The sequence below is a fragment of the Camelus ferus genome, chromosome 21 (genome assembly GCF_009834535.1).
Source record: "Camelus ferus isolate YT-003-E chromosome 21, BCGSAC_Cfer_1.0, whole genome shotgun sequence".
Taxonomy (NCBI): Eukaryota; Metazoa; Chordata; class Mammalia; order Artiodactyla; family Camelidae; genus Camelus; species Camelus ferus.
In genome coordinates, this window is record NC_045716.1 from 22,698,928 (window position 1) to 22,725,012 (window position 26,085).

Here is a 26,085-nt window from a genome sequence, read left to right on the forward strand (position 1 = left end):
TTAGAAAAGGATACTTCATAGCCAAATAGTAAGAGGGAATTAAAAAAGGTATCTTGCCAATAACTCAACTTTGGCCTCCATCAATGAGAAATTTGTGTTCAAAATGAGTTTAAAAGATAGCTTGATGAACAAAAAGCAAGTAACATTTAGGACCTGAGGTATAGCTCTTGTGGGCAGCAGATGAGAAGCCGTTTGTGCCAAAGACCCTCCTAAAGACGCAAGACTAGGATCACTGACCTTCGAAAGGGAACAAGGCAAATTTAAACAGGTTAGGAGTCAAAAAGTCTCTTTCACAGTGTTATTACTGACCCATTCCCCTCTCCTCCCTTTATAAGAGGAAAAAGTCTCAGGTTTTCCACATGTTGGCTCAGCCAGAAGGTAGCTGATCTCATCAGAAGAAAGTACTCTGGAACCCAGAAGCTGCTCTTACTTACAGTAGTAAAAATACCTTTAACTCACAAACACATCTTGGTGTATGCCAGAGGCCTAACACATTCTTAAATATACACACCCTACCCAGATATGCACCAAAGTCAGCTAGCAAACTCCGTAATACTCTACCACACTTAGAAGACTATCCAACAAAGAGAGCTGAGAAGTCTCCAAATTTCCTTCTTGCCCAGATATTGAGATTTCCCAAAATTGAAGGGAAAATAACATTGCTATCTTGGTACCGAAAAACAAATAAACTGACAGTGGGCTTTTGTTCTGGGCCCTGTTAATCTCTATAGTGGCTTGATTAATTAATTCTAAGTATCTTTCAAAAGGAAAAGCTAGCAAGCCTAACAGAAACACTAGAAAACACAACCGGAGCTAATGGCAGCCACACGGTATAATGAAAAGAGTACAGGCTTTTAGAGTCAAACAATTTTGAATTCAAATACTAGCAAATTTGACAACCAGCATTGCAGCCTAAGTCTTGTCATCTGGACAGTGATGATAAATAACACTTTATTTCATAAAACAGTGATGAAGATCACGTGAAATAGTGCATATAATATGCCCACTGGCACACAGTAAATAAAGAAAATACACAGTAATTCAATTGCCATACCTTTCTCTCCCTGTCTCAGCACTCAAAAACCATTCCTCCATTTTTTCATGTGACTATAACCTCAAAAAAAATTATTTCCTTAGGTTCCCAGAGACAAATAAAGCAGTCACTCACTTGTCCCATCATCTGGTTCAAAGTGGCCAGTGTTGTTCCATGTACTGCCGCTGTTATTGCCGTAGGTCTCATCAGTGTTGGCCGGCTCTGCGTAATCAGCTGGGTTAAAGGTTCTGGTGGGCGGGAGAGAAAAAAAGCTTAAAAGAGTCTCTGAGCTCTAGGCAGCACCAGTAAAAATTAACAAAAAGGAGGGCAATCAGAATCTAGACTCTTTTCTAGTACAGATCAACCATGGCTCCATTCTGTATAATCTTATACGCTATCTACTTCTCCTCATTTACTAGCCTACCTAAAGTTTCATGGTGAAATAATTTTAATTTATAAAACTACTATCCATTTTGGGCTAGGACATCAATAATAATAAAATTCACATGGAGATTTTGGGAAAACAGCAGGTATATGTATTTAAATGAAGATATTAAGATAAAGAAAATAATTCAGGTGGTAAATGCTAAGTCTCCCAAAAATAAGCCCTATGCCTACGTTCTGATTAAACAGTCTAGAAATCTTTCTGATTGAATTTTGGTTACGGTTGCCTATTATCCTCAGGATACCAGAATGTTAGCCACTCTAAGACATTATGATAAGCCTAGGGGAAAACAGTCTTTGACATCAGATCAATGAAACTTACCCCATGCCTTGAGCAGAAAACCTTCCTCCCCGCCTACCAGAGCCACCTAAAAAAAGAGAAAAAGAGGAAGAGAGAAATACTTTAGAAGTTGATATAAAACTACATTGCCAACTGAGGCAGCTTTGGAAAGTGGGTATCATCAGATGTTCCTTCTCTCACTCTGTAGCACATCAGTTAATATAATACAGTAGGACAATCATTATTGACAAGACTGTTCTGCTGCTGCTCTCTGCTGATCAAACGGTTGGATCCTCAAGCAAATAGTTAATAGCAATGATAAAGACTACAGAAAATGGCATCTACCTCCTCCCCACTGTCCACTCAGTAATCTCTAGAATTTGCATGACACCTCAGTAATTCAGGTATCCAGACTCCACGTGAATTTGTCTGTTTTTAAACAGAGTAGACCCCTACTCTAATAAGAGTACCTTGTCCCCAGTATCCATCCCCCCCACTCCCCCACCCCCAACAAAATGATCACCTCTGCCTCGGCCACGACCTCTTCTGCCTCTTTCTGTGCCTCTTCCAGAAGGCCCTCCACTCTTGGTGCCATCTAATCCATTTTCCTGACCCCGAACTGAAATTAAAAAAAAAAAAAACAGAACAAAACACCACAGATGGCCAGAGCAAAGTCAATAGAAAATATATAAATATATAAATGGTATGTATATATGGTGGTAGGGGAACAAAAACAAAGAAGAGAGAATGATCTGGAAGGATGGGACATGCTGGTCACCAGGGTAATGGTGATGACCACAACAGAGAGCTGTAAGTCAATTTTATAAATGACTACAGGGTAATTTCATGCCAAACTGGTGACCATTGCTAGAAAGAGATGCCAAGGTCTCAAAACAGATGGCAGTAAGAAAAAGTCAAATGGGTGATATAGTGGTTACTAGGTCTAACCTAGCAGGGCCCTGACATCCCTGAAGCCTAGACATTACTAACCCACAGCTGGTTTTGTTAAAGCCCCATGCATACATTCTCGTCCACGGCTGGCACCTCTCCCTCGTCTTGGTGGCCCACCACGTCGCCGACTGTAGTCTCTGTCCCGGTCTCGATTTTCTTTGCCCTCCTCATTGGATTCCGTTTGGCCACCATCCTTCTGTCCTGAGACTCCCTTCTTCTTCCCGACCATCTCCCAGGAATGCTGAAGATGGGCAGAAAATTCATGTCTAATCAATATAGACTGCTATCAGGAAACCAGAGATAAAAGCTGGGACAATTGCTAACCATTTTCCTCTCAGCATGCATATCTAAGGTATGTCTATCAGTTTACTTCTGTAAATGGAGGATATAGAAGAACCTCAAAACAAATTCTACACCTATCACTAAAAAGTTGAGGTGTTCATAGCAAATGGATTGCAAGGATCACTTCCAAAAAGGTCACCAAGATCTCTATCCAGTTCAGTCACTTGGACCAGTTTAGTCAAAGGACATAGTTACTTACTGGTCCTTATCTTTCAAGTGTTTCCCTAGCTGAAAAAACGGATTCCCTTCAGATTTAGTGACTCCCAATTTTTTAGTTTTATTCATGTCAAATAAAACAAAACAAAACTGAATGTTTCTAAAAGTTAACTTTGAATTCAAAATGAATGAACAGAATTTGACTCCTGGGTACATTCTTTAATTAAGCAACCCAGAATTTAAGAGGAAAACAACTATACCTACTCCCCAAACCACCCACTTCATAACACCAGTTTCTTTATTTAAAAGAAGACCACATAGCAGTCAGAAAGCACAGCCCCAGCCCTGGGACATGTTGAGTATAGGCAGCCTTTGTTCCAGGTTTTATCCACTGTGTTGTCTTTATACTTCCTAGATTGATATAATCCAATTCAACCTTCCTCAAAGCGGTTCATTCCGGATTACAGAAGGAAATATTTTCAGTAAGGAAAATAAGCTAAACAGTCTTGCAAAACACTAATTCCTCAGGCAAATGCATTTCATAAATTTAAAGTTTTCAATACACATACACCTTGATTTATACCTTTTTTGCAGAAAACGTATACAAATACAAGTACCAGCAAAGACTATCAGATCTTTACTCTCCTAGTTATGATATAACTCGAACTACAATGGCCCTGCTGCTCATCAATAGCTACCTAATATCTAATAACCTTAAGAATATGGAATAGTAATATGAAATTACTATTAATTCTCTCAGGATTGATAATAATATTGTGGTCATATAAAAGAGCATCCTTCTTTAAGGGAAACATGCTGAAAATTTAAGGGATAAAGTAAATACTATGATATCCACAACTTATTTCCAAATAATCCCAAGTGTCTACCAATGGATGAGTAGATAAACAAAATGTGCTATATACATGTAACAGAATATTATTCAGCTTTAAAAAGGAGTGAAATTCTGTCACAAGTCACAATATAGATAAACCTTGAAAACATCATGCTAAATGAAGTAAGACACAAAAGAACAAATACTGTATGATTCCACTTACATGAGGTACCAAGAATAAGCAAAGTCACGGAAACAGAAAATAGAAGAGGTTACCAGGATTGGAAGGAGGGGGATATGGGGAGTTAATTGTTAACTGGATATAGTTTGTTTGGGAAATGAAAAAGTTCTGGAAATGGATCATGATAATGGTTGCACATTATGAATGTACTTAATGCCAATGAATTATATATGTAAAATGGTCAAAATGGCAAATTTTGTTAAGTACATTTTACCACAATTTAAAATTTTTTAAGTTCAAAGGAAGTAAATTTATAACTATAGTATGGGGACGGGATAGCTCAAGTGGTAGAGCGCATGTGTTGCATGCAAGAGGTCCTGGGTTCAATTCCCATTCCCTCTTCTAAAAACAAGAAAATAAATAAACCTAATCACCACCCCCCAAAAAACTAAAAAATAAAACACAGAAAACTATAGTAAAAGCATACCTACATATTCTAAAGAGCCTATAAGAAATTATTAAACTAATCATTTTTTTAAAAATTAAGTATCTACTTAAGACTTGGCAGCTAGCTCCTTGTTGCCTATTCTTCAAACCCAAGCTGATTCCACAGTACAGCTGGTAGGTCATTTTATGCTCACAGTAGCTTGAATTAAGAAATCATAGTAACCTTGTAGCTAACTCTGCATCACGAACCATTGAAACTAGACTCAAATCAGATCTTAAAAGAGTTTTTGCTAGTCTGTCTTGAAACCTGTCACCTTTCCCCTCCTGTATGGTATTCATCAACTACTAGCAACAGATGGGTTCTGTAATTATAAAGAATTACCATGATTTTCCCAAAGGCACTACCAGTTTTCTGATATCTCATCCACCCAAATACATCCAACATCCCTGGCAGCTGACTTTGATTCCCACTGGTTTTGCTAGCAGCTGGTTTATTTGTGTTACAAACCTACATCACTAGTTTATTTTCCTTGTTGATACTGTGGAAAATCTGATTTGTAGCACTAGGCAAAAGATGCTAGAAAGTGAAACAAAATGTGATTTGAGTGGAAAAAAAAAATCAGACTTTTTAAAAGCATAAGTAGCCCCACCTCTACCTCCACCTCCTCCCTCCATCCCCAAATCTTTAGACAACTACTCTGGAGTAAACCTAAAATGAACCAAAACTACTATTTGATTATCCAAGCAGTAATTTTCAAATAAGGCCAATAATGGAAAATCTAATCTAGGACCACACTTCTGAAGAGAAAAATCTACAAATTTAAATTCAGTAATTAAAAAGTTTCCACTTTCCTATTGTCTCAAAGAAACCAACAAACCTTCAACATTCAGCTAAAGTGACACTGTAACGTCAGTAAAGATGAAATCTGGTTATCTACCCCAACCAAAGATCCCCAGTGTAAGACCAAGTAAATGAAAATGATCTCAAATGATACACTACTCTTTAAAAAAGCAGTAAGAAAATTCTCTACCAAACACTGCAGTAACATCCCAAAGGTTAGTAAGGCAGAATCCCTGTTCTTACGGGACTTAAAATTTGATGCAATGATAAGGCATTAACAAAACATAGGATTCTCATTAAGTGGAAAGAAGGGGAAGAGGTGACAGCAACTCTGTACTCTAGGGCGAGTTCCTCCAATATCCCCTTAACATCTCTAGGGATAATCAATAGGCTGTAAAGTTTGCTTCTCTGTTACCGCAACAAAAATAAGTTCACATGATGAAAAGGTATTGTGAAATGTAAAGCTGATACTGATGGGAGTGTTCTGAAATCAGAATCCTGTAGTTTGTGGCTTTGTTCAACAGCAATAAAACAGGTGAGCAGAAATCTTTCACAATTAGTAACTAAAGCTATTAAATAGCACCTCTAACTCAGACCAACCCAGTCTTACAAACAGTCGCTAGCCTAAAATGAGTAATTTATTCCAGGTCAATTAGAGGGGACTGATTTTATCTGTTTTCTCCTATTTATTGTACATACATTTTAAGTATTTGCAAACTGCAGCAAATAATCTCCAAGACAGTTCCTTGTTTTATTTGGAGAATAAGATACTCTGCTTTAAGTTGAATTACCCCACTTGCTATTTTTAGATTACTAGCATCTCAACCAGGGACCCACTTTCTAGAACACTGTATTAGCACTCTACCGTATCTGGGTTTCCTTCCAGCAGTACGTTGATGGCTCTGTTGACATCTCCATTGCAGTCATGCAAAGCAATGACACATTCATCTTGGTTCTTGCCTGTGATATCAATCAACTGCAAGAGAAGGATTAGCAACCATCATGAACCTGCACTCCCCACAAAAAGAAGCCCGGTGAAAAAAGAGGGAGAAGACATGACTGAGTTTGAAAGAACCAGATTTTAAAACATAAAATATGCAGAATTTTGGTATCAGAATTCCAAAAGCAAAATATTAACACCTGTGATTATGGATGGGACAAAAGCGATCAAACAATAAAGTACCTAATAAAGAAACAAACACAGAAGCACACAGGCTTTAGCATACGATGACTTTCCACATTTCCAAGATGTCACAACCACTCAGAATTGCTGTACAATGGTACCAACAAAATCACTCAATAAACAAGACGTTGAAATTGAGATTAAAAATCTTTGAACATGGTGTCTGTCCAAAGGAGCACAGTAAATCAGACAATAAAAGCACTCATTTACTCACTTAACCTATCATATTTCAGGTCATAATTCTCAATACCTACAGTGAAAAGTATTGTAGTAGGCATCAATGTTACTTAATTGTGCTTTAATCTTGATATCTTTTCCCATAGTTTACAACAAATTAGCAATACACTCACTTGTTTCACCTTTTCCTCAAAGTCAGCATCGTTATGGTCCGAAATCATCTGTGCAAGTCGAATTTGTTCTGCAGTGGCCTAAGAAAGCATGATCAAGAGACAAAAGTTTAGAGAAGTAAGAGGGACCTAGGTAGTCAATATTCACCATCTCCCACCCCAATTTCCTTCTCCTCATTACAAATGATAAAGCAATAAAACACTACCACCATTTAAGATGCTTAAATAAGCAAAATGACAACAAAAAGTAAAGCTGCCACTATTTCATTTTACAACCTCTAAAAAAGCAGGGAATCTTTTTCACCAATGTTCAGTTAGAGGCTTTCATTTTGGGATCACAACACCACTCTGAAACATCTGTGCCTAAATTCACTTTAATGTGTTTGCAAAGTCATGTGTAAACCCTGTTCCTGTTTCTGTAATGACCAATTCTACCCCTTATTCCTCAGGGATGAGAATATCATAAGGTTTAGTATGAGGGCACACTAAGTGTATCTTCTGAATATCAAGTGTATATTTATAAGGTATCACAAATTTCATTGTCCCAACTTAGGTTAAGTACTAAGATTCTGTTACAAATTCTCTTGGAAAAGAGAAGTGAAAGAAAAATGAGTAAGAGAAAAGTTCTGGTCTTACATATTCAATTTATCTGACCATAACCAAGTATAAGCTAATTCATTCATATCAGGTACCAACCACCACCACACTTACAAAAAACAGACCACATCTAGATCCAAGTTTAAAAAAAAAAAAAAAAAAAAAAAGAACCCATAAACCTCAGTGCCCAGGAGGCTAATTTACTCTCTAAAACTGAGCAATACTCTAGGGTGTCTCATTTGTTAATTCTGAAGGAACATGGTAAAGATGCTAACTCCTCATGGGAAAAGAAAAACCAGATTAGGTGGCAATGAGACCAGAGAGGGAAACAGAAGACAAATTAGGGAAAAGAAGAGCAAAGGAAGGAAAAAAGGTGGCAAGACAAAGATTGGCTAGAGAGATATCAAGGCGGAAGATCTAGGAAATAAGAAATGTATTGCTAAAACATTTTGGATAAATGAAAGAAAATGCTATCTTACAGATACAAAGCACAGGACCCATTCTTTCCAAGCCTCACAATGCAGTATATTAAACAACAAAAAATAAGCATGCTGTATCACAGCATGTCATTAACAGTTATCAGGCCCCAACTGGAAAGAGGCAAGGATTAGAAAACAAGAATAAAGAACCCAAACCAATAATCCAAAGCACAGAATGATGCTGTATTGGATGGAAACCATTATCAACCAGCAAGGTTACCCCGCCGATCCACATTCCTTGGGTTCTTTACCTGGGGCCGCTGCTTGTGCTGTGTCTGGTTTTGGTTTTGAGGTTGTTCCCAGTTTCCCCGGGCTCGGTTAGTGCCCACCGACGTCATCATTTACAGTATATACAAATAACAGTATTTACAAGGTAGAATACTGAAAGATTTTAAAAAAAGAAAGATAAGTTTAGATGTTAAATGTGGGCAAAATGTTTTCAACCTCTTTTTCATCAGTACCTTCACCAAACACTTTCATTTCTTCAAAGAAAAATCAACATTCACCTGTTCTTGAAACATACCTAGTTTGACAAATTCCTTAGGGAACTACAGGTAGTGACCCATTTTTGTAGGACATGAAATGTATAAAGCGTATGTTAAATGATGGGTTTTTTTGGTTTTTGTTTTTAGGTTATGGGCACATTTTGGTTACTAGTCCCCTATAAGCAGGCTTTGTAAAGTTTTGCTATATCAATAGTAAGCAAAACAGTGTTAATAATCAAAAGCCTTCTAATAGCTAAAAATACCTAAGGTCCCTTTGACAGAAGGAAAGATAATCAGCAAAGCTTGGAAACAAAAGCCTTCTAGGAAAGGGGATTAGTCTATACTCCAAATAAAAATAATTTAAAATGCTGTATTCAGTCTACCTTTGTAAACAGCCTTACCTGCCTTACGTAAGTTGTATGTGACCTCCATCATTTGGGAAAGGATAAGCTCAAGTTTGCCTCTTTCTCTCTCAAGTTTATACCTCTCAGTATGCTGTGGGGGCTCCCACAGCCTTCAACAAGGCATGTGTTAGCCCCAGTGACTTTGCCCAGAATCTTAGTTCCCTGGATAATACTTTCAACACACTTCTTTTGTGGCTGTTTCTGTTGGTTTCCTAAGTCCACAGTTTCCAGACACTGGAATTGCAATTACCCTCCACCACTCACCTTAATACATAGAGAATCCCAAATTTGTCCTAAAAGCATCTAGCCCAAAGTTTTATTTGGAAGAAAGTGCCTCTGGGAAATAATTTTAAACTTGAAACATTGCCAGCAAGATGACTTTGTTGAGTCTTTAAAAGAGACATGAAACACACAAGGCCTTCACAAAACCAGAGCAGTTTTTGTTATAACACTTCTAACAAGCAAGGATTCTACTGAATTTAAGTTGCCTTCATTCATACTTTTATAATGCAATCTCAGCTGCTGCATTTAATAAACAAAGAAAACATTCATCATATGACGGAGTGCTCAAAATAAGAGGTTACTCTGCATTGTTTTATTCCCTTCCAAAGAAGACAAGTTTATACTTTTCTGCTCTATGTTTAATTTTTTTTCATTAATGAAACTTCATACAGGGTAATTCTTAACTGCCCGGGAGACATTGCTGGATTTGAGGGAAGGGTGGGATGGGCTTCTAAAAAAAATGTTAAGGATTAACTATTAGGAAAGCGAATTTCACCTGTTTCTCGGGGTCACAAAGAAAGCTGACTTTCCTGTAGATAAATTCTTCACCAAGTTGGGTCAATATGTTACATAGGTTTTTATTTTCTAATGCAGTCATTGAGAATCCTACGTTCCCTATCACCAAGATATTTTTAATAAAAATATTTTTAAGAAAACTTCAATCAGAGCTAATTTTTAACTATTATCTCTTCCCCCTACACACATGTGCACAAAAAGGCCTATAAATATGTTTAGGTAGTATAGGATTATTTGATACACAGTAGTCCGTTTTCCCAGGCCAGCATTACTGTCAAGTTTCAAGTTAATTAAAAAAAAAAAAAAGTGTTGTTCAACTAAGTACCCCTGGATTCAAATCAGAGGGGGAAAAAAAAAGGAAAACTACTAAGCTTTATTAAAAAGAGGCTCTAAGGTAAAGATTCTAACATGAAAGTAGCCACTCCAGTAAGGTACAAGTATTGATTGCTTTCTACTCCACATGTGATTTCAATTCATGAGCATGAGTTACACTGCAGATATGAATTGCATGAATAGCTATATGGACAACTGTGTGTACGGTACCAACGTAAACATATTAAAAAGTCATCTTAAAAGCCACATAATTAGAGGGGAAAAAATCCTCCTGTATACTCTTGCTATTAACTTCCATTTCTCGCTTACAAATGCTTTGAAATGTGTGACTAAGAAAATTTTACCACCTAGCTAGTAACAGCACTGAGCAACAGGTCAAAAGTAAGTGATCTGGGAAGGATCACTGGAGGGCACAGAATTAGCAGAGACACATACCCAGAGTTATCACAGTGGAGACGAGGAATCTTGTTAAGTACTCTTTCTTAGAAAATAAAAATATTTAAAGGAAATAGGTGAGAAGTATTGGAGACCAAGGGAATAGTGCAGGAACAAATACAGGTTTCAACACAGGAGTGCCCTTGACCATTTTTTGAAAACCAGCTACTTAAAAAAATAGCCAGAGAAATTTTACCGAAAAAAATAAGTAACAAGTATTTATTGAGTATCTACTATGTGTCCAGTACTTTAAAAATACAAAAGCAATATGACTTAGTCGCTGCCCTCAGGGAGCTTACAATCTAATTTGAGAAACAATTCAGAAACTCTGAAGCTGGACTAGGGTGGGTAAGGCTTGTTACTTCTAACAGAGCAACTAATCCCCCTAGATGCTCTGGAAATGACCCCAGCATCCCTTTTTAAAAAAAAAAAAGAGTACTTCCCAATTAGGACACATTGAGAAAGAAGGGGCTTTAAAAATCAAAAGCAAAACAGTACATTTTAAGGCCTTTCATCATTAGCTTACATGCGAGCAAAACTTCCCAACTTCCCATTCACAACGGAAATAATCACTGGGATAGTCTAATCTTTAAAGACAATGCTTGTAGGATCTCAAAGCAGTTTTATCAACCCACCCATACACAGCCAAGACGTTTTCGCTCTCTAGAAAAGCTGGTTGTCACTGACCCTCATCACCTCCCAGCAAGTCACATCAGATATCCCTAAAGCAGGATATGAGCAGTGAAAGGTGGATAGGGAGGAAACAAAAAAAAGGGGGGGGAGGTTCTCCAAAGAATAATCAGGGACAAAGGCAAAAAGGATAACAATAACAACAAAAAAAGGCCTGTTACTGTGGTGTTTTTCTTTCCACAACATCCTACACCAGAGATGGCTACATTTCAAGAACGGTGGAAAAGGAGCAGCCTCCTGTTTGTGACATCAGTTTGCAAAGCAATTTAGGGACTGTCCACAACATGAAGGGTCTGAAGAAATTTGGAATTCCTGTCCCATTTTGAGAAGAGTGAACGAATACACCTCAGTGCTCTAGTGACGTCCCTTGGGCGTAATATATCCCATAGGGGCCTCCATGTCCAGCTTCCCAAATAACATAATTGTTTAGGGTACCCAAAACAACAGTATGGACGACAGGAAGCTAAAGACAGCAGCAAAAAATACTATTTCAAGAGCTAGGGCGATGAGAAAGAAGGAAGGATAATAAGAAGAGCTGACAAAGAGGCTGCAAACGGAGAGGGGACGCAAGCCCACGCGTGGAGGATGGGAGGCTCACCCGGCTCAGCGCCACATCGGGAGCTCACAGGGCCAATCGCCTCCTTACCTCCCACCCGGAACAAATTAATCCCCCGCACTCCAAACTGAGGGCCACATGGGGGAGTTTGGGGCAGCTCCACCCCATCGCCCTCCCTCCCTACCGCCACCCCCAAACCAGGCCGGATCCGGATCACAGGAGGCCCGCAGAGGGTTGGAAAGGGAGGAGGCCCCCTCGTCTTCTTGCAGGCACCGGCCAGGGTTAAGAGAGGGCCCTACCTCAGGCGGGGCCCAGGCCTCGCTCGCTTCGCGCTTTCTCACTCTCCCCCCCTTCTCAGGCTCTAGCCGCATGGCCCCCCCCCTCCGGCTGCCCCAAGCCCCGCCCCGGCCACGCTCCCAAATCGAGGCCCCGGCTCTGGTGCGGCCCACTAGGCCGCGAACCCAACCATAAACAAAACCTCCAGCGGCCGACTCGGGGTTGGGGGGAGGGCGCCAGGGCTCGCACGACTAGGAAGGGGGGGTGTACAGTGGGGAACACACGGTGCGGGGGGGCCTACCGAGGGAGGGGGATACGGCAGGGGTAGGGGAGAAAGTGGGGAGGGTAAAAGGGGGATCGCGGATTTAAAGGGGCCGCGGACAATACCCGGCCCCGCCGCGCTGCCGCTGCCGCCGCTGCCGCCGCCAACGCCGCTGCGCTCCCAACTTTACCTCAGTCTCCTCCACACTGACACCCCGGGCCGCGCCGCCCCTGTCACGTGATATAAGGTTCCCTCCTCCCCACCCCCTCCCTCCTTTTTCCTCTAGCGCTCGCTCTCGCGCCTTCCCCCTCCCACTTGCCTTCCTGCGTCCCCCAGCACGTGACGCGAAAAGGGACGCGCACGCAAGCGTGCGCGTGCCGCCTCGCCACGAGACAGCTCACTCCGGCTCTGTGCGTCCGCCCCGCCTCCTCTACGGCGGCCCCGCCTCCACCACGTGACGCACGGATGGCCTCCGCTTCCTCTTACTGGCGTAGTTCCGCGTCTCCGCACTAGCCGGTCCCGGTTGCCATTGCCTGCCTGAGTCACGTGCTGGGGGGAAGCGGGAAGGCGTTGTTCTTCTTTCCTAGCCCTCCCCCCGTCCGCCATGTTTTCAGGCCGGGTCAGCCTTGGTCTTTCCGCGTAAGGAAATGGCCGGGGCGCTTCGGGAGAGTCAGGCGCCGTTGCCTCGGCGGAGCCTGGGCTGACGAGGCAGGGCAGTGGGGTAAAGCGGAGCAGGTCTGCGCGGGGTGGGGAGGCCATGGCGTCCGGCAGTAACTGGCTGTCCGGCGTGAATGTCGTGCTGGTGATGGCCTACGGGAGCCTGGTGAGGAGAACCCCCACCCCATTCCTGTTGTCGCGTCTGACTCGGTAGAGACCCTCCTCTTGAGCAGGTCCCTGTCCTCATTCTCCACCCACTCACCTGCGCTTTTTCTGGGCTTTGACGCCTATCCCAGGAGTACCTGGGAGCAAAAGTCAGCAGCTCGGACCGCCCCGCCTCTGGCCGAGAACCCTCCCTCTAAACCGTAGGATACAGGACCCCCCCAATGCCTCTCCGCGCCAGGCTTCTCTTTAGCCACCGCATCTCTGATGGCCTTGCTTTGCCACAGTTTATACTCCAAAGCATTCCTGAGAGCCCGAATTGGGGAATTTGAAATGAAGGCATGCCTTATTTTTTAACTATTTTTTTTAATTAAAGATTCTTTATTTCTCTCATATCTTTCGGACAGGTGTTTGTACTGCTATTTATTTTTGTGAAGAGGCAAATCATGCGCTTTGCAATGAAATCCCGAAGGGGACCTCATGTCCCTGTGGGACACAATGCCCCCAAGGTAGGTCCTTAAGGCACTAGATGGGTCTGGTTTTCCAGATCTATTATGGCCCACAATGACATTTCCTTTAGAAGTGACTGATTTCTCATGTTTCCTTGGCCAGTTACCCATGTGCTTACCTTAGGATATTGAGCAAGTAAAGGTCAGCTTGGCCCTGGCTTACCTGCTGCATGCTGTGGCACAGCATATAGCTTATCCAGGAATTTCAGTTTTTTGCACTGCAGAATGAAGGTCTTAGGTTAACTAATTCCCAACTCTGTGGTAAGATGTTTTCCCGGTTCAACTTAAACTACCCAGTGTTTTCTGGTTTGGAGTTTTTGTTTGTTTGTTTTAGAATGAGGTTAGGGTAGTTAGAATTAGCCCCAGATCAGTGAGAGGGGTTGCCTTTGCACAACTTTAGATTTATAAGGGCCCCATAAATCATCTAGTTTGATCATTCATGTTACAAACACACCTGAGAAAAGGAAGCAACTTACTTAAGGACATACAGGAAGTGAGAAACCAAATAGTCTCTGTCTGTAGGCTTTCCTGAGGTAATTGCTTTCTTTTCCTCAGCTTTAAATAGCTACTGATGAAATTTTATCTCTATCCCAAACCTTTACGAGTTCCCTATTTGTATATCCAATTGCGTACCTAACATTTCCAGTTAGATGTCTGATAGGCATATCAAACCCAACATGTCTAAATGAGAACTCTTGATATCCCACTACCACCCCCACCCTGTTTCTTCTGTCTTCTGCTTCTGGGTAAAAGGTGCCTGCTGCCCTTACCAACCTCCTTTTGTGTGGCTCTCCCCTAATCACTGGCAGCCAGCTACACTGGTTGAATTTTTTTCATCTTTACATACGCTGTTACTGTGGCCTAGAATGAACTACCTCTGGTCTTCAATTGACTAGCTCATTTGATCTTTAGATCTTAGCTTAAATATTTCCTACAAAGAGGAATGCTTATGACCCATTATAAAGTAGGTCCTCTTTGTTTTCAGATAGCATTTTACCAGAAATTTTCTTTTATATTCATTTGTTTAATGCCTCTCTCTTTCCTGAACTTCAAGAATGTAGGCACCATACCAGTTTTGTTCACTGCTGTAAAGCCAGGGTCTACCCATAGTATACAGTCTGTAACTCATTGCTGAGTGAAAAGCAGGTTAGTGGGAGAGCTGAGCTGGTACACAATTCTGTCAGTTCCTAGACCAATGCGCTTTCATTTCTTTCAGTGCTGTAACCCTCCCCTCCTTGTTCTTGGCTAATGTATTTCATGGAAAGCCTCAAGGAAGATGTCAACAGTGCTTCCACGTTCCCTCAGTTCTCTAAATGCCAACTGCCTCCCATATGAGGGATATAGGGTTAGTTTCCTGTATGTCATGAACCAATCAAAACTTTTGACTATTTAGGATGATCCCCTCCCTCCCCACCCCATTACATGAGACAAAGATTCCTTTTGCTTTAAAAAAATTCTCTTCTAAATTCTCATCCATTGTTTGTGGAAGTATAAATTAGTAAAACTGCTTTGAAAAATATTTGGTCATTGTCCAGTGAGATTGCAAATGTACCTAATCCACAGCCCAGCAATTCTACTCCTACCATAGAAAAATTAATTTTTGCTCATGTGTACCCAAAGACATGTCCAAGAATACTCACAGCATTGTCTGTAATATTTTAAAAAGAAACTTATTACTCTTAAGTGTCCACTTAAAAATGGATATATAATGACATATTTACATTCTAGTATATTATAAGGAATGAAAACATACTGAAGATAAATATATGAACACCAGTGAATCTCTAAAATATTTTTGAATGGAAAAAATGAATCACAAACATGAATCTCAAAAACATAGTGAAAAAATGTCAGAAGGCAGAATATGTACCATATGAGTCTGTTTATTTGTATGGAATTCTAGAATAGGCAGAACTATATTGATAGCAAGCACATCACTGTTGCCTGGGGCAGGGAGGGAAAGGTATATGAAGTATATTTTGGGGTGATGGAAATGTTCTGTATCTTGATTGGTATGGTGGTTGAATGGGTGTATTCAAAATTCTTCAACCTACACTTAAAAATGGATGCATTTAATTGCATGTAAATTCAACCTCAATAAAGTTTATTTAAATTTTAAAAGATAGGTTGCAGAGGAATTCAAGAAGTATTTTTCCATTTGTATGAAGTTGAAAACCAGACAAACTAAACATTTTTCAGGGTGAAATAGGCAGTAAAACAGTAAAGAAAAATAGGCTGTTGACATTAAGATTGGGGGGTTGCATTCAATCAGGGATGGGCACACAAGGCTTCAAAGTCATTGGTAGTGTCCCAGTTCATAAACGGGATAGTGGATACAGGTGTCCATCTTAATGAATTTTATAATTATTTAAAATAAACATATATATCATATGCATTCTGTGTATGATATGGTTCATGCTGGAAGTTTCTAAAAAGTTACAAGAAAAAAGAATATTTCCTGGGGCTCTGGCAACCCTCTTAAATGAGAGAAATGAATATGAAGCTGTTCACAGTGGTTACTTCTGGGTTAAGTGGGGGTGACACCTTTAGTATCTTCTTTTAATTACCTACTTAAAAAATTCAATATGCTCTGGAAGAAAGCCTGTAGAAATCCTGTGGTCCACCAGGTAGGGATAGTCCCCAAACTATTATAAATCACATGAGGTCTCTGTATAGGTTTTTAGAGTAGATTATGACTTCTAGCTGATGTCCACTTTTTTCCCAGTTCAAGGAATTCTTTATGACACCCAACCAAGATTTTTCTAAATCCAACTGAAAGTTGAACATAATGTTGATGCTATAGAGCTTGAAGGAATTCTAGCAGGTTAAAAGATCTAGCTTAGAGATGTACAGTTTGGAGAGGTTCTTAGAGAAGCCAGTCCCATTCTTAAATTATTGAGTCCTGTCTGGCAGTTTCACTAGCCAAATGAGCATTTTCTCTGCTTCTGTTCACCTGCTCTGTCCCATTTCCAGACTGATGGGAAGCAAAGTACAGGCTAAGTGGTTATGTATTATTTTCTCCCCATGAACAGGACTTAAAAGAAGAGATTGATATCCGACTATCCAGAGTTCAGGATATCAAGTATGAACCTCAGCTCCTTGCAGATGATGATGCAAGACTGCTACAGCTGGAAACCCAGGGAAATCAAAGTAGGTAGCATGCTCTTGGAGGACACTCCAGTGAGGAGTTCCACAAATTCAGAATTCCTTTTCTCTCAGGGTGGTCAACATAGCTGCTGGGTTTGCCAGTGGTTTCTTGTTACTGGCTATATGTTAGATATGGGAGGCATTTATTGGCTTGCTGGAGTTTGGAGAATCTTTTAAGGGTTATGCCTGAGACCAGTCTCTTTCTCAGCAGGTTGCTACAACTACCTATACAGGATGAAAGCTCTGGATGCCATCCGTGCCTCTGGTAAGGGCTGCTCGATGGCCATTCGGGATCCTGAAAGCTCACCTGGGGAAGAGAGGGAGGAACCCATTTTATACATTAGAATTTGTCATTTCTGCACATCTCTGGCTAGTAGGAATTTCCTAGAGTTTTGAGAATACTGGGTTACTATTTTACCTAAGGAAATGATGTAGGCAAGTTATTTTTTTTCTCCAAAAAACCTGGATTTGTTTTGTTCTCTCTAGACCTTTAGTTTCATCAACTGGATGATGGTAATTGCTTGTTTTTCCACAAAAGACAGGCAACACCTGCCTTTTCACCAAGCCTACATAGAGGGTTCTTGAGTTTTTTTTCCATTCTATGACCACTATCAAAAATGCTCTATCTCTACCAAAGCGTAGGTTAAATCTTAAACTATGGATAAGTAAGAGGGTAGATAGGAAGTTGGCACTATCATGTATCATTGATACAGCTTAACAGTTGTATTGCCACCACCATATGACCACCCAGACACAGCTCTGTATCTTTAGTCATTTTTGTTTTGTTTTTCTTTTTTTTAAATTTTTTAACATTTATTTTATTGAGTTATAGTCATTTTACAATGTTGTGTCAAATTCCAATGTAGAGCACAATTTTTCAGTTATACATGAACATAGATATATTCATTGTCACATTTTTTTTCGCTGTGAGCTACCACAAGATCTTGTATATATTTCCCTGTGCTACACAGTATAATCTTGTTTATCTATTCTACATTTTGAAATCCCAGTCTGTCCCTTCCCACCCCGCTAGTCTTTTTAATTCTTTTAGAATTTCCCCCCAACTCACTCATCGGCCCATTTTTAAGTTTGGGAAATTAATTAGAAAGACAATGAATGACAAAGGGGGACTATCATTGTTCTGTTATCTCCACAGAGATCCCATTTCATGCTGAAGGCCGGCATCCCCGTTCCTTAATGGGCAAGAATTTCCGCTCCTACCTGCTAGATCTTCGAAACACTAGTACTCCTTTCAAGGGTGTGCGCAAGGCGCTCGTGGATACCCTGCTGGATGGCTATGAGACAGCCCGCTATGGGACAGGGGTAAGCTGGACGGCCACTTACTCCTCCGAGGAGCTAAAGGGGTTCCTTAGACTGAGAGCCTCATTCTTCCTTCCTCTTTCTTCAGGTCTTTGGCCAGAGTGAGTACCTGCGCTATCAGGAGGCCCTGAGTGAGCTGGCCACCGTGTGAGTTTGAAGGGGAATGTGTCAGATGGAGCTGGTTAGAGGATACAGGGGTGCTGGACTGTTCCCACAGTGAGATGACCTTCAAAAGCAATGTGAACAAAATCTGTGATAACAGAGTTGTCAGGTCCTAGACTGTTAGAGCTGCCTCTCACTCACATTGGAGAACAGATACTGCTCTACAAGCTGACAAGAGAAGTTTCTCCTACTTTTGTGCATGTACATCTGTTTCTTTTCTTGTTGGTTTTTGGCTTTTTGTTTTTACTTTTCCAGTCCAGCTCAGGAAATTGTCAGAATTGGTGTAACCTATCACACCAATAAAGGGAAAAAAGTTTCAGCACACAAAGATTCCTCCTCTTCCAGGGTCCCAGTGTCCTCCTTTTATGTCATGGTCTGATAAAAGTAAGAATTACATGCTGTGTTTATTACCACTTAAAGTATTAGTAACCCTGTTTAAAACAAAAAATACCAATAAAGAGTCAGCTGTTGAGGGTTTGTGTTATAGAAGAGGAAGAATGACCTTTGTCTGGGAATGTTTTAAATATGCGCTCATAAAGCTTCATTATGTTCTTTATGCAAATGTTTAGCTGAAAAGGTAAAGAGGTAAAACCAACCTAGAATAAAAAATTAGTTACCAGCCATGAAAAGAATACATCTGTTTTCTGCTTTGTCGAATATGACTTTTTCTCTAAAGATAAAGAGTTTGTCTGTTCTGTCTTCTCTCTATTCTTAAAAATAATCTAGCTTGTTCTAAAGACAAAAGGTCTGGTAGAAACTACTTAGAACACTAATGAAAATGCACATGTGGAGAGAGTGAAAGAGGACGTGTGGTCTAGAAATCAGGCAGGAGGCCTATTCAGAATTCAGTTTCTTTTAAAGATACATATTGTGTGATTCCACTTATGTGAGGTACCTAGAGTGGTCAAAAATCATAGAGACAGAAAGTAGAATGGTGGTTGCCAGGGGCTGGAAGGAAGGGGGACTAGAGAGTTGTTTAATAAGTAGGGTTTTTTTACAAGATGAAAAGAATTCTAGAGGTTGGTTATACAACAGTGTGAATGTACTTAACAGTGCTGAACTGTAAACATAAAAATGGTTAGGATGGTAAATTTTTATGTATATTTTACCGCGATTTTTTTAAAAAATTCAGTCTCTTTGATTTTTAGTTTGTAGAAAATTTCAGTGGGTATAGTGAAGAATATAGGCACTGAAATCTGACAAACTTACTTTTGAATCCCAGCTCTCTGTCACTTACTAGCTTTGTGACCTCAGGCAAGTTACTTAATGGACCTTCAGTTTCCTAACCTGCAAAATGGGGATGATGACCACCATATAGGTGGGATGTTAGTAAATTAGATGTTAGTGAAGTGCCAAGTTTAATGTCCTAACGTGGTAAGTATTCAGTAGTTACTTCAGTATTACTTTTTGGTATTCAGTTGTTTCAAGGGACTGTCTTTGGACTCAGAGTATATTAGTGGCATACAGACATTAGGTGAATCAACAGAATTAAGTTTTCTTGAAGGATAGTGAGATGAAGACAAGGTTGAGCCAGAGGCAGGGACTCAGTGGGAGAAATGGTTTCTCTGCTGTTTCTAAGCTACTGGATGGGATTTTTAGTAGCTAGTGTATAAAATAGGACAGAGACCATTTGTGGCTACAGCTGCGTTTATAGAATGGATAAACCTTGAATTGTTTTCTGTTAGTCCTCATTCTGTCCATGATCTGCCCTCTCTGTATTCTTCAGGGTCAAAGCACGAAGTGGGAGCTCTCAGCGACAACATCAGTCAGCAGCCAGAGACCTAACCCAGTCTCCTGAAGTCTCCCCAACAACCATCCAGGTGACATACCTCCCCTCCAGTCAGAAGAGTAAACGTGCCAAGCATTTCCTCGAATTGAAGAGCTTTAAGGACAACTACAACACACTGGAGAGTACTCTGTGATGGAGCTGCCGGGCTCTCACTGCTACTAGAGCCAGATGGACTGCAGTGTGCTCGCCAGGTGACCCTCAGGTCTGGCTCAGCAGCCCAGACTGGATCAGCTGAAGGTCCGGCTGTGTTCAGAGCTCAAGGTGGATCATGCCTAGAGGATCATTCTCCCACCCTTTCTTGTGGCCAGTTTCAGAACATTAGTTAAGACTTTATTTTCCCTTGGTAGCACTTTTCTCTGGAGTTGAATTCAGATGTTTTTTCTTAATATTTGTCAAAGCTTCCTTAAAAATCCTCACTTGGTTTTGGTCATGGTTCATCTGCCCTTTTCCAGACTATAAATAATCCCGAGAGTGAGAGTTGAGGTGACGGGGCTTGGGTCTTGTCCTCTGTATCTACCCCTTTGTACACGGTTGAATGGGAACCATTTGGGTGTGAGAGTTGATTGGTGGGAAAGGCAGACAAGAACTGATGGGGAGGTTGGATGAGGCCATGAGTGGTATGTGGAACAACTCACCCTGTGGCTCCACTTAAACCAGGATGTGTTGAAACATTAACATAGCTTCCCTGGTGTGCAAGGATCTACTTTCCACTTTCATTCTATACTGTCATGAATAAATTGAAAAGGTAATGTTTTGACACCTGACATAACCCCACCCCCTCCTCATTTGTGGGATAGTGTGAAGAAATGGTCAGACCAATATACTAGTCTGACTTTATAAATTATTTAATAAAATGAACAACTGAAAAATTAAGCAAATGAGTCATTCCTTTACATTTGGTTTTTAATAAAACAGGCATATGATATGCTCTCTGGACCTAGGATCGTATGGACACTCCTTTGGACACTCCTTTAGAAGAAATCCTAAAATTGGGACGGTGGTCCTTGCTCACAGAATTGCCTGTGTCGCAAATAGAAGGCTGGAGACCCAGGATTCCCTTCAGGTCTCCAGGGCAGCAGCCCAGGTGACCAATCAAGTCCTGGGCCTAGGGTCATTGTTGGAGGCGCAAATGTTGCTATGACTACTGAAACCTCGGTGACTAAACTAAACAGAAAGGAGAGCCTGCTCAGTCTCCCAAGACCATGTCAAGCAAGTCTGCAGACATGTCTGTGGAAAAGATGGTACAAGTAGAAGAGGTATGCAGAACTGGAAGAAGGGGCTGGGTTGGAGGAGTTTCCTGATCGATTTACTGGAAATGGATGGTTTCCTGAGAGGCCCTTGATGTAACAGGAGGACAGTAACAGGAGTGGGAGACTATGTCTGGCACATAGTAGGTATTCAAATATTTGTTGCATACCAACCCCTGCATGTTTCCTTTGATCCATTCTGAAAGGAGTAGGACTTTCTCCCCACCTCCTCTAGGAAATTGGCTACAGCTTCTCTCAAAAGAGAAAGGTCTATGTGTCTCCCACTACGTTAGGGTACTGGGGGGGAGGTACTGGAGATCAAGGCAGATCAACAGAAACCCCCTTTTCTTGCAGAGTTTACAAAGGGTCCTGGGACTTAAGAAGATGGTTGACAGGTAATCTCTGCCTCTATCCCTTTCCTTACCCTGCTTGACCTTTTCACACTCCTGTCCTCCCTAAGCCACCTCTCAGATCTGCTCCAAATTGCTAGGGGTCATCAAGAAGGCAGACAGGTAAGGAGGGGACAAGAAGCAGCCCTTGCTTCACAAGCAGATTGCCCCTTGCTCCACAGTCCCTGAAGGAAAATTGGAGCAAGTTTCTGTTGTTTTCTTTTTTTATTTTTTAAGGAAAGTTCAAGTATTTGTTGCCTGGCATTGTACTAACCATGTGGTAAGTATGCAGTATTTGTTGAATGAATGAATGCAAAGATTCAAAAGACTAGACTATAATATCTCCGTCACCTGGTTAGCTTTTGGAAAAAACACAGGTCTTCACCCAGAAGATTCTGACTTAAATGGTCTGGGATTAGATAGGATAAGCCTGTTTTTTAAGGCTTTACACCCCTGTTTTTAAGGCATGTTACACCCCAAGATAGCAAGGATGTAAGTTATGGTCTGGGATTAGATAGGATAAATCTGTTTTTTAAGGCTTTACACCCCAGGTTTTAAGGCATGTTACACCCCAAGGTAGCAAGGATGTAAGTTATCAAGAATGCATACAATTTTGGTGGTAGTCAAGAGTTACGTAGTCTTTTTATGAAGGTAGTTTGATGAAATCTATCTAAATTTTAAATTCACATGTCCTTTCGAACTGGAAACTCTACTGCTATTTACATTATACATATGGGTGCAAAAGCACTAGAATGTACATACACGAGTATTCATGACAGCATTGTTTATAAAAGTGAAAAACCTAGAAGCAATGTAGCTGGTTAAACTGTACAAAAGTACTAGGCAGACTTTAAACAGGATGAAGCAAATGAAATGGAATGAAAGTCCAAATTGTTAAGTAATACTGCTTATGTAAATGTATGATTTCATGTTAAAAAATTTAAAAGATACACTTGCTGGTATATGCTAGAAGAATTGTGAAACTGTAAGAACTGTAAGAATTTTGTTGAGAAAGACTGGGGCAGAAGAATGAAGGTTTCACTTTTCATTTAGTATATGTTTCTGTATGGATTTAACTTTTCAGCCCTCTGTAAAAAATACTTGATTTAAAAAATGTCAACAAGGGTTATCTGAACAGAAGATAACGTGTGTATATTTCTTTAATGTATTAACGAACATTAACAAACGATTCCGGAATGTGTCTAGCCAGGATTGAGTATCACTGGTATGATGGACGGAATTAATCTTTAGATTGGATTTGATACCCGGGTCTGCCATTAAGTGACCTTGGGCAACCATCTGAACTTTTAAGTTTTCCCGTCTGTATGATGCAAATATTAATATCTACGACACATGGTTATTATGATGATTAAATGACATAATATACTTAATATATACTAGGTTCTAAGCCAGTTCTAGTTATTCTTTCAAGGAGTTTGCAGTCTTCTGACACTGGCACAGAAGTTCTGGTGAAGAAACAGCCTCACTGATGGGGTTTTTGTCTCCACTCCTAAGTCTAACCCATTCCACCCCTACTTTTATGCCTCCGGCAGGTGGCAAAATTCACACACTTATTGCCTGTGGCAGATGACATTAAGACAGAGGAGGAACCCATATGCTATCCTAAGGATGCAGGACACTATGGTACAGGAGTTGGCACTGGCCAACAAGCAGCTACTCATGGTGAGTACTAGCAAGGGTGACCTGAAGTTTCATCCTCTACTGCCCAGGGCCTTTGCCCACTGGGATTCCCAAGCTCCTCGTCTCTGCCATTATTCACCTCTCTTACTTGCCTCTGAGGTTTTCACCATGACACCAGAGCAATAACTCTTTAAAACCAACGCTCTTTTTCATTAAGTAGTTCATTGCATCCAGCTGCAGATGGCACATTCTAAAGTCCCAAAGTGCAATCTAGTTCCTGCTCCTCTCATCTTGGTGAGACTCAAAACTGCTTCTTAGTGCCCAGCACCTGCCTCTCAGAATCTCTCTCTCTCCCTGGAGTCCCCACTTGCTGTCATGTCACCATCTTTGTATCCGAGATGTCTAGAACAGTTTCTGATTCACTGTATGTTCTCAGCAAATATTTGCTGAACATAGGGCTTCACTCATGGAGAAAAAAAAAAAAATGAGTAGGCTTCCCCCGAGCAGTTCAGCGTCTACGCTCCTGCCTAGTTTATGTCACAGCTAAATCCAGATCCCAGGAGAACACGGGTGATGGGAAAGCAACCAGGAAGAAAGAATGAGAAAGGGGTGTAAACAGAAGGCAAACGTCATGCTGTATTCTGCCCTCCCCACCAGGTCCGTCAAGCCGCCCTGCACCAGCTGTTTGAAAAGGAACATCGGCAGTACCAGCAAGAACTTAATCAGATGGGCAAAGCTTTTTATGTGGAGCGACTCTGATGGCATTTGAAACATCGTCTTTCCATTCTCACCATACCTGCTAACCTAGCCTTCTTGAGCCCCTACCACCTTGAACTTCCTTCCCCAAACTCACCCAGATCTAGTTATCTGCTCAGAATTTAAGACTGCTCCCACTCTCACCTCTTTCATATCCATGTCAAACCCCTGGTGCTATTTGGGAAACGATCTATGACACAATGGTTAAAAACAAGAGTGACGCCTTGTGGTCAGAATGAGATATGCAGTGTTGATGTAAGCACGGGGAGAGGAGGCAGATAGATGGACAATGTGAGCAGAGAATCCTGATTTCATTTAAGAAATAAAGCTAGTTCTTAAAGATTCAAACTTATATTGCTGTGCTCATTCTTTCAACCCTATCTCTTGATCTGTTTCAAAACTGCTTATTCACAACTGCCATAATCATAATACAGCTTCCTGAATTTTGATCACCACCTCTCAGATCTCACTTCCACGGATCTTTTCTGTATACTTGGACAAATAACTCTGAATGTGGTTATTAATCCACAGACACTGTGGTGCTTGCTGTCACGAGGCCTGGATTTTAGGTTTTGACTCAGCCAGTTATTGTGAGACCTTGGACAAGTCTCCTTCCTCTGGATTTCTGCCTGAATTCCCACCTCTGCAAAATGACAGGTCTCCAAACTCAAATGCCTTCAGGGGTCAGGCAGGTAATACAGCAGGTGTAAGGAGATAAGAAATGGTGGGATTAATGGGGGACTGGAAAGAACACATTAAATCTAAATGCATTCAAAATTTTGAAAAGTACTAATTAATCATGGCCATCTATAGGCCACAGAGAACCATACTTATAAAGATCCAGTTTACATACAAATGACATCTCAAGCCAGAGAGACTCCCATTCTGCAGCCAGTAACAGTTGCAGGAACATACCATCACTCATGCTGTCATCTCCATCATACCTACTTTTCCCTGTTCTCTCACCTTGCCGTCTGCATTCTCAATGGTTACTCATCCTTCCACACTGATTGATCATTTCCTGCTCTTAACTCCATGTAGCTCAGTCTCCACTGCAAAACTGACACCCTTCCTCCCCCTCCCCCAAATGCGTGTCTATCCTTCAATATGTGTTTTTCATTTCAGCTGTCAGAGCTTCCCCCTTCACTCCCTACACACCTCACTGACAAGCACAGAGAGGCAGCAGGGTATATAGAGAGGAGCACCCGCTTTGGAGTCAAGGGTGGGTTCAGAGTCTGACTTGACCTGTTAATTGTTGTGTCACCACATACAAGTTACATCTCTGAGCCTCAATTTTCTCCTCTGAAAATGAAGATAATACCTGTCTCATAGGATCATTATGAGGATTAAATAAGGTAATACATGTAGAGAGCAAGCCTGGTGCTTGGCCCCCAGTAGGTATCCTCCCTTTTCCCCCTTAGGAGGTTTCCCGGTGACCCAGGTCCTTCATAGTTCCCCGGCTGGCCCCTAGCCAGCCCCGTTTTGCAGCTCTAATGTCATTCTCCATCCCAAGCCTGTCTTTCTTTCTGTCCTATATATGTCCATTCATCCTCCAGTCTCCATCAGCCCTGCTTCCCAAGCCCTCTTATCTTTAGTCAATAACTACTCATGAGTTGTTACACCAAACAAAACATGGAGCTCACAGGCTGGTGGGGGAGACAGGCATTGAACAAGTCATGGCAGGTATGATGGGAGTTTTATAGGAGAGAAAACCACACACATGTGTCCTGGATGTGACCTGTAAAGCTAAGACTGAGTCTCCCATTCCTGCTTTCTCTTCCCTGCCCTTCCCATGGGGCCATCATGCCTTCACTTCTTTCATCTTCCCTCTTAATCTATCTCCCAGCCACCCCCTGCCTCTAATGTTTGTGCCGCGTAGCCTGGTGTTAGGAGAACAGGCTTTCACAGGGCAAATCTGGGTTTGAATCCTGACTGCTACTTATTGCCTTTGTGG

General features: G+C 41.2%; 3 protein-coding genes across 33 annotated transcripts in view; 2 read left to right on the top strand and 1 right to left on the bottom strand.

Moving 5' to 3' along the window:
- The window catches only part of UBAP2L (ubiquitin associated protein 2 like), a 38,033-nt gene extending 25,346 nt beyond the window's left edge, over window positions 1–12,687 (bottom strand). For 14 of the 26 annotated variants that reach the window (XM_032464183.1, XM_032464182.1, XM_032464174.1 and 11 more), the window contains exons 1-8: window positions 12,478–12,598; window positions 8,365–8,494; window positions 7,041–7,118; window positions 6,373–6,483; window positions 2,748–2,949; window positions 2,281–2,376; window positions 1,800–1,845; window positions 1,169–1,281 (exon numbers count right to left, since the gene is read on the bottom strand). In XM_032464183.1, the coding sequence (XP_032320074.1) occupies window positions 1,169–1,281; window positions 1,800–1,845; window positions 2,281–2,376; window positions 2,748–2,949; window positions 6,373–6,483; window positions 7,041–7,118; window positions 8,365–8,454 (736 nt within the window). In that variant the 5' untranslated portion in view covers window positions 8,455–8,494; window positions 12,478–12,598. Of the gene's footprint in view, window positions 1–1,168; window positions 1,282–1,799; window positions 1,846–2,280; window positions 2,377–2,747; window positions 2,950–6,372; window positions 6,484–7,040; window positions 7,119–8,364; window positions 8,495–12,477 lie in introns of all 26 variants that reach the window. The other 12 variants (XM_032464185.1, XM_032464181.1, XM_032464184.1 and 9 more) reach the window with 2 other exon arrangements.
- Window positions 12,688–12,813: 126 nt separating this feature from the next.
- Window positions 12,814–20,971, top strand: C21H1orf43 (chromosome 21 C1orf43 homolog). Of its 5 annotated transcripts, none has more exons than XM_006177217.2 (7): window positions 12,814–13,175; window positions 13,579–13,680; window positions 16,713–16,830; window positions 17,039–17,092; window positions 17,984–18,150; window positions 18,236–18,294; window positions 20,036–20,971. In XM_006177217.2, the coding sequence occupies exons 1-7, from the start codon at window positions 13,110–13,112 to the stop codon at window positions 20,229–20,231; spliced, it is 762 nt and encodes a 253-aa protein (XP_006177279.1). In that variant the 5' UTR covers window positions 12,814–13,109; the 3' UTR covers window positions 20,232–20,971. The 5 variants fall into 5 exon arrangements, with proteins under 5 accessions (XP_006177279.1, XP_032320084.1, XP_032320083.1 ...); XM_032464193.1 differs by having other exon boundaries at window positions 12,893–13,175; window positions 17,036–17,092; window positions 18,236–18,248; window positions 20,036–20,234; XM_032464191.1 differs by having other exon boundaries at window positions 12,914–13,175; window positions 17,036–17,092; window positions 20,036–20,967.
- Window positions 20,972–21,104: 133 nt separating this feature from the next.
- Window positions 21,105–24,479, top strand: C21H1orf189 (chromosome 21 C1orf189 homolog). 2 transcript variants are annotated; one of them, XM_006177212.3, is made up of 4 exons: window positions 21,105–21,354; window positions 21,700–21,740; window positions 23,288–23,417; window positions 24,033–24,479. In XM_006177212.3, the coding sequence occupies exons 1-4, from the start codon at window positions 21,301–21,303 to the stop codon at window positions 24,132–24,134; spliced, it is 327 nt and encodes a 108-aa protein (XP_006177274.1). In that variant the 5' UTR covers window positions 21,105–21,300; the 3' UTR covers window positions 24,135–24,479. The 2 variants fall into 2 exon arrangements, with proteins under 2 accessions (XP_006177274.1, XP_032320085.1); XM_032464194.1 differs by having other exon boundaries at window positions 21,105–21,740; window positions 24,033–24,169.
- Window positions 24,480–26,085: the final 1,606 nt, after the last annotated feature.